Source organism: Scomber japonicus, chromosome 9 (genome assembly GCF_027409825.1).
Source record: "Scomber japonicus isolate fScoJap1 chromosome 9, fScoJap1.pri, whole genome shotgun sequence".
NCBI classification, from domain to species: domain Eukaryota; kingdom Metazoa; phylum Chordata; class Actinopteri; order Scombriformes; family Scombridae; genus Scomber; species Scomber japonicus.
In genome coordinates, this window is record NC_070586.1 from 10687012 (window position 1) to 10702777 (window position 15766).

The 15766-nt window shown below is 39.1% G+C and overlaps 1 protein-coding gene across 1 annotated transcript in view; it reads left to right on the forward strand.

The window, feature by feature from the left end:
- si:dkey-13n15.2 (protein transport protein Sec24C) overlaps nt 1–15198 on the forward strand; it is a 54810-nt gene extending 39612 nt beyond the window's left edge. The window contains exons 2-18 of the mRNA XM_053324613.1: nt 3728–3839; nt 3918–4045; nt 5855–5990; nt 6621–6730; nt 7241–7353; nt 7461–7640; nt 8261–8357; nt 8562–8666; nt 9456–9623; nt 9929–10025; nt 10105–10253; nt 10584–10722; nt 11415–11536; nt 11870–12049; nt 12861–13058; nt 13834–13923; nt 15047–15198. Coding sequence (XP_053180588.1) covers nt 3737–3839; nt 3918–4045; nt 5855–5990; nt 6621–6730; nt 7241–7353; nt 7461–7640; nt 8261–8357; nt 8562–8666; nt 9456–9623; nt 9929–10025; nt 10105–10253; nt 10584–10722; nt 11415–11536; nt 11870–12049; nt 12861–13058; nt 13834–13923; nt 15047–15187 — 2256 coding nt within the window. The 5' untranslated portion in view covers nt 3728–3736 and the 3' untranslated portion in view covers nt 15188–15198. The remainder of the gene's footprint in view (nt 1–3727; nt 3840–3917; nt 4046–5854; nt 5991–6620; nt 6731–7240; nt 7354–7460; nt 7641–8260; nt 8358–8561; nt 8667–9455; nt 9624–9928; nt 10026–10104; nt 10254–10583; nt 10723–11414; nt 11537–11869; nt 12050–12860; nt 13059–13833; nt 13924–15046) is intronic.
- The last annotated feature ends 568 nt before the right edge of the window (nt 15199–15766 follow it).

The following is a 15766-nucleotide window of genomic DNA, read 5'->3' on the forward strand; positions in this document are numbered from 1 at the left end:
TTACAACCCACTATTCAAGTATAATTGTGGGGGTAAAATTGTTGGGTCTGAGCTCATCAACACTGCAGCAGCAACAACAGTACAATAGAAATAGTAGTAAAATAGTACTAAAGCCAATACCGTAAAGTCCTGAACCAATAACATAATTACTTTTTGCCAATAACTTAATAAGTTATGTTATTGGTTGGTTATTACGTTATTGGCTGCTATGTGTGTGTAATCGTTATTAGGCTAACTTCTAGTCATTTAAATCATTTAAGCCCTGACCAATACTGGATTTTGAGAGGTATATTTCAGATATAAGGTACAGTAGCAAAAAAAAATCCTATATCCATATAATACAGTAAAGATATAAATAATGTATAGTGTGTGTAAACTGCTTGAACATGTCTTTAATTAACTGTCTCCGATGTAATCTTCCTATCCTATCTGGGATCCTATCTGATAAAATTAAGTTATTCCACGATTGTCCATAATGAAGATTAACAGTGAAGAGTGTGAAACCTATTAATAGTCATTCTTATTTTCTAGGCCTAATTGGGCTAACGTCTAGTCAATTAGATAATTCAGTGTTCATTTATTGTTACAACCCATTATTCAAGTATAAGGGGGTAAAATTGTTGGGTTTCTGGTTTCTCAACACTGCAGCAACAACAGCAATACAATAACAATTGAAATATCACTAAAATTGGACCAAAGAATACAATAAAAATATAAATAATGTATATTGTACGTTACCTGCTGTGTGTATTAAGGTAAATAATAGTGACAGTAAAAAAATATTCAGGGTTGATTACCTCTGTATTAAATAATGTCTTTAATTAAGTGTTTTAGGCTTTTACTCTGAAGGAGACCCGGAAGTGCATCGTTTTGATTCAGGTGAACTTGACACACTACAGCAGCAGGAAGACAGACAATCCGGGACTGTGTTATTTATGTGGCTGATATCGTGAAGAAAAAGATGTGACAGTTTCTCATCATTTAGATTTTTATTTTGAACACAACGTAAAGAGCAGCTGACGTTACAAATGATTCATTAATTTGCTTCTCAGGAGGGAAAATGAGGACGCTGATCTCTGCAGGTATCTGTCTGTGTCTCATCTTCCACCAATGTGAAAAAACAACATTTTTTTAAACAGATAAAGCTTTTAATTAAGATTGCATGTTTATCTTGAGCCTCTGACAGTCCAGTCACCATGTTAAGACTCCTGTATTGTGTCCTTATATTAGCTATCATCAGTATAGCCGTAAAATCTGATGTTAAAATTAGTGAAATAAGGTAAATCTTGACTCCTCTAATGATGCATTTAGAACAGGTGTGTGTAGGTAACCTGATGGTGGTGTGACAGAGACAGCTGTCATAGTCAGGAGACGTTTGCAGTTCATATGAGCTCTTAAAAAATATACAATTTAAATTTATAAAAGGTTTTCGGAGGCAAATAGACTCAAACTATCTGCAGTAACCTCTCTCATTTAATAAAGATCATTTATGTCAGGAAGACTGAGAATCACATCACGACACTGATGATTATTAGTAAATGTTTGTGTTGCCTCTCCAGGTCCCGCCTACAAGGAGAAGCACGCCAATCAGTGATGGTTATGGAGGATGATGGACGTCCCCTCAGCCAATCAGAGCCAGACACCCTGTCAGCAGTGGGTGGTCCAGAACGGCTGGTCCACAGCTTCCCCCCAAGGACCCCCTCCCATCAACCCTCTGCCCAGCTTTCAGCATCTCAACCTGGGCTTCACTTCTGACCAGTTACCCTCCTATGGCCACCTGCAGTCACCCAACCAGGGCTGCCTGAGCACTCATCATAGCTCAGTATATCCTAATAATGCTGACTACAGTGTGCAGCAAAGCATTAATGATTCCCATGTTTCACCTGTAGTTCCTGCTTCAAATCAAGGAAAACATATACCTCCATGCTCTCTTCCTCTTATAAATGAAAATACACAGTCTTGCAAGCTCCAACAAATGTCACTTTACTCCCCTCAGAGCCCTCATCAAGCAATATCTGCCCCTTTCCAGGCTCCATACACACACCATGGTTCACTGAATGGACCTCAGTCGCCACATCAAACCTTTAACCGTCCATCATTTGGACAAAGTGTAAATCAGAGTCCACAGTGTACACCTCAGCCTGTATATGATGGTGAGAATGTGCAGTCTGCTGTTAGTGCCGGATATATCCACAATCATGCCGTGCCCACCTCTCCTCTCCAGCAGCAGCCTCAGTGGACTCTCCCACCTTACAGCAGAGGTATGTTTATGAGTCGTGTGTAACATGCTAACACACATGTTGCAGAACCTCCCACACGCAGATTCATAAAATCATATGATGATGAACTAGTCCAGGTTCAGCAGCATCCGTATAGTTAAAAAAACAGCAGCAAGACCAGATGCACTAAAGCAAAAAGCGTAGCACTTACTCATCTATAAGCAGTCCAGTTATCTTTACAGATCATCACAAATTAGTCCCAACATGCAGATAATATAGCAGCACCAAGATGATCACAATGCAACTTTAATTCTTGCAAGTAAGTGCTGCAGTCTACTGACGTCAGAATATGATTGTTTCTCCTGCATCATTACTCCTCTTGTTTTCTCCTCAGGAGCCATAAATGAGTTTGTCCCTGATGCAGCTGCACAGGAGAGGAGCATCGTGCCACAGGTGGGGAAACAGCATTTAAAACGTATTAAAGTAGATATCACGGTTGAATAGTTTGGTTTATAAAATGTCATAAAAAAAGAGAAAAATGTCCACCAATTTCCATCCAAGTCCATGCACATCTTCTCAGTGTAGTGTATGTGATTCCACTCCTGTCCCTTTTAAATCATGGTATTAAAATTCACACAGTTTGAACAAGGAGAAATTTATTGGGAAAAGAGAGCTTAATTTTTTTTTTTTTTTTTTTTTTTTAAATCCACAGTCCAAAACCCAAAAGATACTCAGTTTAAAAAGCTATAAAACACAAAAAGTTGGAACCACACAATTTGTTTTGGTTCTCTGTGAGCTATTTGTTTCAGCTGTAGTAGAGATTCAGTCTCTACTAGAGCAGCTACTAGCGACGCACCTTGCAGTTCTGAGCAGTTTTTGGTGTTCACTGGTCTATTCTTGTCAGTGTAGTGCTTGGTGATGTTCTTCAGGTAATGGTGTCTTTGAGATATTTTTTATGAGCCTCAGAAATAAAAATGTAATGTTTTAATAAAGAGGGCTTCTCTCTACTAGACCTGATATTGCAGCAAGTACTTTGAATCTCTGGACTGTCCAGAAAAGTCTCACCAGACATATGAGGTTACCTCCAGTTTGAAATGTAAGAAATGTTTGGATGTATTTATGCAAAGATGAGTCTTTTATTTTATTATATTTTCTGCAGTCTCCCAACTCAGAGTCTCGTTATGGCCTGGACCCAGAACTCCTTCCCAGTGCTGTAAGTTCTTCTGTCCTCACTCTTTGCATCTTCTAACTCCAAATATGTCATATGTTCATATACACATGGTGTTATTGTGTTAAGTTAAACTTTTAAAGCAATAAAAACTAATAATTTAGATAATTAAATCATTTTTTAAACTGTAGCTGGAAATCTACATCTCTCTCTCTCTCTCTCTCTCTCTCTCTCTCTCTCTCTCTCTCTCTCTCTCTCTCTCTCTCTCTCTCTCTCTCTCTCTCTCTCTCTCACTCCCTCTCTCTCTCTCTCTATTCCCCCCCCTCTGTCTCTCTCTCAGGTGAAGGTGATGGCAGAGGACAGGGCAGAGTGGGAGGGGAAGGTTTTTGTCTCTGAGCCTTTTTCCCGTCTTCCTCCTCTTGCAACTACTTCCTGTATCATAGAGGACAGAGGTAAACACAAACTATGATCTCTCTGTCTCTACCTCAGTGTATTTTATCCAGTAATATGGATCCAGATTTCTGTTGCAGGTAATGCAAGTCCTTGTGTCATCCGCTCCACTTCATACTGTGTGCCCTGTGAAGGTCAGACGGCCCTACTCAGCCGTCTACCGCTGGGGGCTTTGGTCACCCCACTGGCTAAACAAAATGCTAAAGAGGTGAGTTTTCATCATCACTTTAAAACATACACTACCGTTCAAAAGTTTGGGGTCACCCAAACAATTTTGTGTTTTCCATGAAAAGTCACACTTATTCACCACCATATGTTGTGAAATGAATAGAAAATAGAGTCAAGACATTGACAAGGTTAGAAATAATGATTTGTATTTGAAATAAGATTTTTTTTCCATCAAACTTTGCTTTCGTCAAAGAATCCTCCATTTGCAGCAATTACAGCATTGCAGACCTTAGGCATTCTAACTGTTAATTTGTTGAGGTAATCTGGAGAAATTGCACCCCACGCTTCCAGAAGCAGCTCCCACAAGTTGGATTGGTTGGATGGGCACTTCTTGCGTACCATACAGTCAAGCTGCTCCCACAACAGCTCAATGGGGTTCAGATCTGGTGACTGCGCTGGCCACTCCATTACCGATAGAATACCAGCTGCCTGCTTCTGCTCTAAATAGTTCTTGCACAATTTGGAGGTGTGTTTAGGGTCATTGTCCTGTTGTAGGATGAAATTGGCTCCAATCAAGCGCTGTCTACTGGGTATGGCTTGGCGTTGCAAAATGGAGTGATAGCCTTCCTTATTCAGAATCCCTTTTACCCTGTACAATCTCCCACCTTACCAGCACCAAAGCAACCCCAGACCATCACATTACCTCCACCATGCTTAACAGATGGCGTCAGGCATTCTTCCAGCATCTTTTCATTTGTTCTGCGTCTCACAAACGTTCTTCTTTGTGATCCAAACACCTCAAACTTGGATTCATCCGTCCACAACATTTTTTTCCAGTCTTCCTCTGTCCAATGTCTGTGTTCTTTTGCCCATCTTAATTTTTTTCTTTTATTGGCCAGTCTCAGATATGGCTTTTTCTTTGCCACTCTGCCCTGAAGCCCAGAATCCCGCAGCCGCCTCTTCACTGTAGATGTTGACACTGGTGTTTTGCGGGTACTATTTAATGAAGATGCCAGTTGGGGACCTGTGAGGCGTCTGTTTCTCAAACTAGAGACTCTAATGTACTTATCTTCTTGCTCAGTTGTGCAACGCGGCCTCCCACTTACTTTTCTACTCTGGTTAGAGCCTGTTTGTGCTGTCCTCTGAAGGGAGTAGTACACACCGTTGTAGGAAATCTTCAATTTCTTAGCAATTTCTCGCATGGAATAGCCTTCATTTCTAAGAACAAGAATAGACTGTCGAGTTTCAGATGAAAGTTCTCTTTTTCTGGCCATTTTGAGCGTTTAATTGACCCCACAAATGTGATGCTCCAGAAACTCAATCTGCTCAAAGGAAGTTCAGTTTTGTAGCTTCTGTAAGGAGCTAAACTGTTTTCAGATGTGTTAACATGATTGTACAAGGGTTTTCTAATCATCAATTAGCCTTCTGAGCCAATGAGCAAACACATTGTACCATTAGAACACTGGAGTGATAGTTGCTGGAAATGGGCCTCTATACACCTATGTAGATATTACACCATTTGAAGCTAGAATAGTCATTTACCACATTAGCAATGTATAGAGTGTATTTCTTTAAAGTTAAGACTAGTTTAAAGTTATCTTCATTGAAAAGTACAGTGCCTTTCCTTCAAAAATAAGGACATTTCAATGTGACCCCAAACTTTTGAACGGTAGTGTATATTAAAAATAAAAACAAATACCCGGCTTATTAATGAAACAAGTAACTACATATATAGAAACTTGTCATTCCTAGGCTGATGTTTGCATAGAAGTGGAACTATTAGATTTCTGTGTCTATATAAACATGTGTATTAATGTTTGTGTGTCTCTTGTGTATGTTGTGTCTCCAGAAGCCCTTGCCACTGTGCAAAGAGCCAGAGTGCATTGTGGGTTGTTGCTTGTGTGGGGCCTCTATGTGCCCTGCTATGGGCTGGCAGGACTGTGGTCAGAGGTTTTACTGCCCTTTCTGTGGGAAACTCAACGAAGGTAAGATTAAACACTGCACCTCCAAGGTAATGTTCATATTTAAACTGTAATTCAGTTTCAGTTTTCAAAATAAAAGTGTTTTTTTCTCATATCATAGCCACAGTGTGGTTGAGGTTGTATAATAAATGTCCCAATTAGAGCTGCAATATTAAAACAATTAATCAATCAGTAGAAAGTTATCATTATCTTGTTAATTGAATGATAATAATGATCACTTTTAAAGCAACAATGCAAAATATTTAGTGGCTGCAGCTTCTCAAATGTGATCATTTTTTCAGAAATAAGTTTTTCTGTGTCATATATGATAATAAACTGAATATGTTTGGATTTTGGTGACTGTTAATGAGATGAGACCATTAAGAAGATGTTACTGTAGGCTCTAAGAAATTATAGTAAACATTTTTCACAATTTTCTGATATTTTATACATCAATCAAGAAAATTAATAGCAAATGAATCAGTACTTAAAATAATCATAAGTCAGTCGCCATGTCAACATGGACGAATGGAGGAAACAGAAATAATGGTCTAATAGAAATAACTGTATGTAATTGGATTGTTTGGTAGTTTATCAAGTTTGCAGCATCCTTGTCACTAAGCAGCAGTTTTTTTCTTTTCTCTTGCATCTCAGTGTCGTGGCAACACTATCAGCCGACCAAAGGAGCGGTCGGGGTTCGGGTTGATAACGACCAGAGGCCTGAACTTCATATGGGGTCGTATGAGATCCTCAGCTCTCAGAAGGTTTGTTACACTCTCTTCAGTATGGTTAATTAAATAAATAAATAAAGACAGGTGCCATTTGTGAGGATTTCGGTAACTTGATATAAGTTGATTCATTTATTAATTACCAGATATTTAAAAAGAAGTAATGTCAAAGATGACGTGAGCTTCTCAAATGTGACGATATGTTGCCTTTCTGTGTTTTATATGATTGTAAATTAAATGTTTGATTGTTTGGGGCTGATGGTCAGACAAAATAAGGATTTAGAAAATAGTTTAAAAGACTAAGGTGAAGTTTTCACCCTAATTTGCTATAGAGCAGGAGGAGTGTTTATACAGTAATTGGGGAATAATAAAGAGAAAAGAGTAAAATCTCAGCTCCAAAAGGAATCCCTTCAATAACGAAACCTCATTGTCTTACTTAAAAACACAGTTTACCTTGTTAGTGCTCTTCAAAGACCTTTAATAGTCTCTGAGTCATCTACTGAGGAAAGATGAGCCTTGTGTGTTAATCATTGTGTCTTATCTTAGGGTGAACCTGCTGCGCTGATTCTAGCTATAGATGTGTCTGCTTCAGCACTGAGAGGAGGACATTTGGAGTTTGTAACACAACAAATACACACTCTGCTCACCTCTCTGAGCAGGTAAAGCAAACTCCCTCTAGTTATGCATACACACACATTCTTTCACAGCTTGCTTCACAGTATCACTCTACAGGATTGGAAATTCAAGTTTAATCTGATTTATGTAGGGAGGATGGTGACGTCCGGATTGGTTTGATGACGTATGACAGCAGGATCCACCTGTTTGACCTCAGCCCTGTCCTTTCACGCCCGCACATGTTGGTCATCACAGAGAAGGAAGACCTGCAACTTCCTGTGAGGGAGGGGCTTCTGGTGTCCGTGAAAGACTGTATAGAGAGCGTTGACAGGTAACAGACATGACTCTGTATGTAAACCTGAATTTTGTTCACATTGCTCATGTAACATGTTATATACCACATTCATATAATAGTAGTGTACTTTTATGTTATGTTCTAGTGAGCTCAGTTTTTGCTTTTAGATTATAATTTACAGAGCTCCAGACTAACATAACCAGAACATTTAGGGGCACACCTTAAATCGTTTATAATTATTTTCATTATTATTAGGGCCCAAGCACTAATTATCATCATTATTATTATTATTATCATTATCCATTTCTTGCACACCCATTTTTAACGATGCCCATGCAGTCAAATGTGAACATATAAATACTATGTAGTGTTATCATATTTATATAAAAATCCCCTTCTCACCCCAGAGGGTTCTGTGCAGTATCTTAGCTGTTCCTAGGACTGCACTCATCTGGACAACCAATGTGTATATGTGTGTGTGTGTGTGTGTGTGTGTGTGTGTCTGCCTGTCTGTGTGTGTGTTTGTGTGTGTGTGTGTGTGTGTGTGTGTGTGTGTGTGTGTGTGTGTGTGTGTGTGTGTGTGTGTGTGTGTGTGTGTGTGTGTGTGTGTGTGTGTGTGTGTGTGTGTGTGTGTGTGTGTGTGTGTGTGTGTGTAGTGTGCTGCAGCTCATTCCTCAGTTTAGTCCTGAGTGTGATCACTCCAGTGGAGTTCCCATGGATCTGCCTATCAAAGCAGGACTGGCTGTACTGCAGGTCAGTAATCACAACACAGATGTTAATGTGTTTAATGGAAGTTTAACTTGTTTGTTTTGGAGCTGCACAACTAGGGATATGAAAATAACCCTAATTATCGTCTTTATTTTATGTAACTGTCAATGATTTGTGGTTGAGATGTAATTTTAGTGATAGTTGTAGTCATAGTTAAAACATTTGATGAAGACTTTGCTTTTTTTTAAGGCCTTGAGTTCTCCTGGAAAGTTGCTCATCTTCCATACTGCCCCTCTGATAGAGATGGGACACACACACTCCTCCTCAGGGTTCTTTGGCTCCAATAAACCAAAGGTAACACACACACACACACACACACACACACACACACACACACACACACACACAAATACACATATACTATAATTGTGGTAATGTTCATATTACTGTTACTGTGTACTGTCCAAATATTCAGACAAATTGTAGTTTGATGCTTTGGCAATATTGTTCTTGAAACTTTCTTGCCAGTAAAGCCTCTTTAAATTCAATACAGGGAACCATGCATTGCTGTACTCACTAATCATTAGCTACTGTAATCATAATCATAACTCAACGTATCAAATTAGCCGCTTTAACAGCGTTTCTGGGTGTGGTTTGTCCAACTCGCTCGTGCATATGCAACATGGATGTAAAAAGAAAACTGCGGTTAAAGGAACAGTGCAGGGCTTTGTAGCAAATTTGACATACTGGCCAAACCATGTAATTACATCACATGATGGTCTAAAAACACTTTTTCCCATGTACTTACATTGTAAAAGACACATCTTTAAAACAGCAGATACATTTTTTGAGCATCACAACCTCTGCAAAATGACTAGTTTCACTATCAGAATTTGTGCAGTATGTTTTCATTGGAATCATTTCACGCTTTTTTGGCTCCTATGCACCACTGAGCAACTTTAATATGATTGAAAATAGGGCCTGGCCTTCGATACAAAACAGATTGTGTAGTGACAAGACTCTAGTAGGCGCTGCTCCGTAGGGGAGAGAAAGCCAGCAACAACACCACTGCATACATGTATGAAAAATAAAGTTTCACTGTTGTACGGTTGCATAAATTCCCTCCATTTTTGTTTGTCCAAGTCCATCTTTCAGCCGTCGGAACCAGCCGTCTCATTGGCCAAGGAGTGCGTCCGTCAGGGCTGCGGCGTTCACCTGTTCGTCCTCTCCCAGCAAGACGTGGGCGGTGCGTGGCCGGGCCATATTCCATATCTAACAGGTGGAGCTCTGTACACTTACAGCCACCTGCAGGTATATCAACAGCTCTTCTTACTGCAGTGTTAGAAATGGCTGAAAATGAAGTGCTTGCTTATGAGGGAATGTTATGCGTCTTTAATTTAAAATAGAGAGTACAGTTTAGACCTACTCTATGTGAAACATGCCTTAAGATAACTTGTGTTTGGCAATATATAAATAAAGATTGAGTCATTCACTTCCAACAGAAGTACTGTATTTGAATATATTTAGGTAAAAAGATGACTCTCTGGGATAATCTATGTATTCAGATGAGTTATATGTCTCATTGTAGATTGCTATGTTTTTCATGTCTACCACAGGGAGAATTGGACAAGGAGCGTTTTAGCACCAGTCTAAAAAGGATCGTAGAGACGGACACAGGCTACAAGGCTGAACTCAGGATTTTTGTCAGTAAAGGTGAGAGATTTTCTTTGAGTGATTTTAAATCCTTCAAAACCACCTACAAATGCCACTTTGTTTGTACCTGTCTCACCAGATTTGCGTGTGTCCGGCTGTTATGGACTGTTTGTCCCTGGTCCTAGTCCAAGCCAGGTCACCATGGCGACGCTCGATTGGCAGACAACACTGGCTGTGGAGCTCGCACACTCCAGAGCTCTGGATCCGACGAGAGGTGTAGCCATACAGGTGTGTTTATGCTGATGATCATCACCTTGCATCAGAAATGTGTAGAATTGTACTTTACTCTACAAGTCATTTTTATTTCATCCAGAGCTTCCTGTTAAATATATCAATCATTAACCTGTTTTGAGGCGTAAATGAGCCGACTACAGTGTCACAGAATTAAATAATGTTTCTTCTTAAGACCATGACAATACAGTAACTCGGTGCAGAATACACTCTGTTGATTAAAGATATATTTAATTTGTAGTTTGTCCTGCAGAGAATCCATTTAGTTTACTTTGCTCTTAATGTTTACCACTGTATAATCCTCCTCTGCCCCCTGCTGGTTGTCAGGTTGTGTTGTCGTACAGCAGTCAGTCAGGAGACAGGAGGACCAGGGTTCACACTGTGACTCTGAGATGCTCACCCCACCTACAGGAAGCTTTCCGACACTGCCAGGCCCAAACACTACTCGCCTTCTATTGCAAGAAGAGTAAGAAACTCGTACTATACTGCCACTAGAACTACTTACTGTGATTTATTTATAATTTATACTCTAATAAAAGAGCATCAGCATCATCAACATCATTTCTGTTCCAAAATACTATGAGCAATTTACATTTTTATCCAGGTCCATAAAATATATTGGTTGAAAAAGACTTAATATGAAGCTCATACATGTTTAATATGAAGCTTAAACATGCAGATTATTCATGTTAGTATGAGTTATAACATACAAGTTTACTATCAGGATAATGATTTAGGTGCTATATAAAGCACTAGTACTGAACATTTATTAGTTTCATATAAATGTTAATATAGTATGATATCAGTGAATGACTGACATCAGGATCAAAATAACTTATAAACACTCTCATAAGTGAAATATTGATATTGCAATTGTTTCTCTAAATTAGGACCAGATCAGGAGTGTTGTTGCTTTCTGTCACTAAGAGGATTTTTCACTTCCTGAAACTTTAATTTCTCTGGAAAATAATTGTTTTGGGCTAAAATCCAGCATATTTCTGCTTAAATCTGTAAATGTAGTGAAAAATACGGAGTTGATCCTGTTTCCTTTCTAATGGCTGTATTTACTTAAAGTAGAAGTAATTTATTGAGTTTGAAATTAACTCAACAATATTAGGGTTTACTAATTAGTGTTCTGATGTGATGTGATGTGTCTAGTGTATTGTGCCGCGTTGGAGCGCCCTCTACAAGAGCTGAGGGAGGAACTGCAGACGGAGGTAACAGAAGCATTGGCATCTTACCGAAAACACTGCTGCTCTGCTTCAGTGTCTAGTGGACAGGTAAGATTATCTACACGTGCACATGAGAATATTTACTGTATGGTTTCAAATACTTTCATGTGTGTAGTTTTCTTTCATTTGGATGAAAAAAGGCTTCAGATTTGATTGAATCTGATTCAGTTTTAGTAATTACCTCCAGTGGCGTGCACAGACTTTTTGAAGGGCGGGGGCGAACAGCACGTTCTCGCCACTGAAGAGGGCAGTTTAGTGTGTTTTTGCCAACCAGGAGGGCACCTTAGCACGCGTTTTGGCTCCCAAGAGGGCACCTTAGCACCTCCTTCAGTATCTTTACTACACTCAACTAACAGCTTATTTTGTTTGTGTGCCCTGTAGCTCGTCCTTCCTCAGTACCTGCGAGCTCTCCCCGTTTACATCAACAGTTTGAGGAAGAGCGAGGTGCTGCTGCCAGGCCTGCGGAGCTCCGTCCACCAGCGGCTGCAGCAGCGTTGCCAGGTGCTCGGCATGGACACCTTCACCAACGCCACACACTTCTACCCTCTGCTGTTGCCTCTGGTCAGTACAGTCAGCACACAGCACTGATTACAAAACAGAATTATGGCACAGATATTGACTCTCTAGATGTAAAAAGTGGAAATTGAATTAGAAGATTCAGTGTGTTTTACTGTATTTTTAGGTACTCTAACATCAGTAAATCAAACTATCTTAAGTTAACTATCAGCTACTGCCAGGTAAGATTAATTTTTACATTTTTGTTTTAATGATTATCTTTTATTATTGATTATGTTTTTTGAATCAAGCATTTCAAAAAACAGTGAAAACACCTTTTTATAATTTTCCAGTCAAAGGTGATAAGATAAGATATCCCATTATTAGCACCACAGTGTCTTCCAATGTATTGATTTGTCCAAACAACAGTCCAAAATGCAAAGATACAGAGTTTATTATCAAATATGACAAAGGAAGTTGTTAAATCGTCACAATTTAAAAGCGGAAACCTGCTGATTTGGATTTTTTTAGCTTAAAATATGACTGAAATGATTATTTAATTATTAAAGTAGTTGCTGATTAATTTTCTGTCAACTAAGTAATCACTCAGCTCTACTCTCAACTTGTTAAATGCAATGTGTTTGTTGAGAAAGTAACCTGTGCATTGACTGACTGCATTAATGTGTTTTTCCTAATCCAGATAAATACATGTACAGATTAAATGTTAATATCTTTAGATCGTGATACTATCAGCTGAAGATGACTCCATCATTTCGTGCTGTAATATTTAGATTTCTGCCTTTGTGACCAGACCTTTTTACGGTCCATAAATGCATCAGATGCTTGAGTGAAATTTTCCCTCATTTGTCATCTGCAGCCACTGTCAGCTGATGGCTCAAGCCCTTTAAACCCAGAGGAGGTGCTGCGCTGCTGTGCCGCCAGCCTGGAGCCCAGAGGTCTGTATTTGGTCCACGCACCCCTCACCCTGCTGCTCTGGGTGGGCAGCCAAGTTCCGACATGCACCCTGGTGGAGCTCTTCAATACCAGCTGCTTCTCCTCGCTGCCCTCTGGAGAGGTGAGAGATTAGCAGGATGAGGGTATAAACACAAAGGACAAGTGGACAATGCTGCATCTATGGCCAAAGATTTAGCCAAGTTACAGCATTTTAATTTACAATCCCTAATGACAAGGATACAAATTGTTAAAAGTCAGCTATTAATAGTATTTTATGAGGCATCAGGTATGGTTAAGTTACAGGAAAGAGGAAAGCAATGAGTGAGGGCTAAGAAAATGGAAATAGGTCTGCAGGTGATGAATTATAAGAGCTAGTTTAATATTTAGGAGACACATGATGTATCTCACCAATGAGCTCAGATGTTTTTATAGTCACACTAAATTTACCCAAAGAGCTCCGAGGACACAGTTGGAAATATTTCTGACCGGCCATAAAAAGCTCTGTAACATGTGGGTTAGTGCTTTGTTTACTATTCATTTATTTTATTTTATTTTAACTTATTTTAACTTATTTAACCAATAGAAGCAGACACATTGAGATTAAAACTCTCTTCTTCCAGAGTGTCCTGACCAAGACAGACAGCGGCACAAATGTCACAGTTGTGGACATATAATACAAACATATAACAAATTAAGATGAAAACAAAAAAAATCAACATTTAAAACATGCTGCCATGCCTTTCGGTTAAATTAGATTGATGTCATTTTGATTCCAAACCGAGGGAGCAGCATACTTAAACACCCTTAATGAGGTGAGAAAAAGGGTTTAAGGGTCAGTTTTAAATATTTTTTGTGTAAATCTGTGTGTGTTTATTTGTGCTTGTCTGTTCCTCCAGACCAAACTGCCTGCTCTGGAAAACCCTCTGTCCATCAGTATTCGATCACTCATCAACACACTGAACTCCCAGGTGCACTGCGCCCGCAAGGTGAGCCGAGGACACATTTTTCCCATTTCAACAAGTCAGCACTGTGGCAGCTTCACAAGCCCACTCTGTGAATTTATACACTGTACATACATTTCAACAGAGAGTGACAAAAGCAAGAAGAAAGTCCGCACACTGCAGCTCCCAATACAGGTCGAGGATACCACCAGTGATGTTTCGTGCTCAATACTCTTCCTCACACTAAAATGTTTTTAAGGTTACAGAGATCGATTATATTATATTAAATCCTAATTAATTTTTAAAAATGTGTTAAAATGAAATTACAGGGAGAAGCTGAGGAATTGAATTTGACTGCAATGTGGTCATTAGGGCTGGGCAATTTATCGAAAAATGATCGAAACCGATATTTAGAAACTCTAATCGACTTAATCTTGCTCATGTCAATTAATGGTGGTGTTCACTGTTGCCATGACAGTAAAGGTTGTATATGTTTAAGGAATTTGAAAACTTGTCTCCAGTGATCACTTTAACCCAAACCATGATCTTTACATAGTTCTAATCAAGTCTACTAGACATTAACCACAGCTTCCTTCCACTTCTCCTTTCTTCCTTCCTCCCTCCTTCTCTCTTTTGTTCCTTCCTCTCTCTTTACTCCCTTCTTTCTGTCCTCCCTTCCTCCCTCCCTCCTTCTTTCCTCCCTTCCTCCCTCCCTCTTTCTTTCCTTCCTTCCTCCCTTCCTCTTTTCCTTTCTCCCTCCCTCCTACCTTCCTTCTTCCTCCCTTCCTTCGTCCGTCTTTCCTTCCTTCATTTTAACCCAAACCATGATCTTTACATAGTTCTAATCAAGTAAACTAGACATTAACCACAGCGTCACACCTTAAAACATCTTTATTTTCACTCCCTAAAGATACTCATGTGTGAGGGCAGCAGTGGAAAATACTAAACTAAAGAAACTGTGAAAATACATAATTGATCATCAAGGGTGGAGATAATCGTTCATTAATCGTAATCGAGGTTAAAAGTTCAATTAATCGTGATTTACATTTTTGCCATAATCGCCCAGCCCTAGCGGTCATTCACATTTTATTTAACTTCTTCTCAGCTGGTTTGAGTCACCATAATGTGGTGTACATGTAAATACTGTCATCTCATCTTTCTGTCGTAGTTGTGGGTGGTGAAGCAAGGCGACGCCTGCGAGGAGACTCTTCAGCGCCACCTGGTGGAAGACAAGAGTCCTAATGGAGGAGCATCCTACGCAGACTTCCTCTACCATCTCCACGTCAACTCCATCCGAGCACTGCAATGACCGAAATCTCACACCCATATTTCTAACCGGTCTGGCTTCATCATCAAGGTATCTGCAGGTTTTTAAAAAGTCTTATTTTGATTTCCTAAAAAAGAAAAAGAAAAAGCTTTAAAGGCCTTAGGAGGTATTTAAAACTCTTGAATTTCATGTTTCTAGCCTGCTATAGGCAGTAATGTTATTTATTTGTATATTTTTTCACTTTTGCAAAACCTGGCAGGAAAATACTCAATTTTGTTGTTCTCGACCCCTGACCTTACATGAATTAGTTATTTTTTAAATTGGTTAATATATCCATCAATTTATCATTTTTTATGCTGCTTCTCCACATCCAGGTCAAGATTAATGAGTAAGTAGTTATATAATTGGTCTTTCAGAATTGGTATACTGCCAGGAAGTAATGTCAAAAATCTGAAATACATTTAAATAAATTGGCTTTTATTTCACATTGCACTTGATAGATAATTCTAGTCTTTATCATCGCCAACATTTTTATTAATATCTTTCATACTTTGACTGTGAAACAAGTATTACATTGAATTCTATGTTGTATTTAAAGTTTTAAATGCCAGTGAAGCCTGC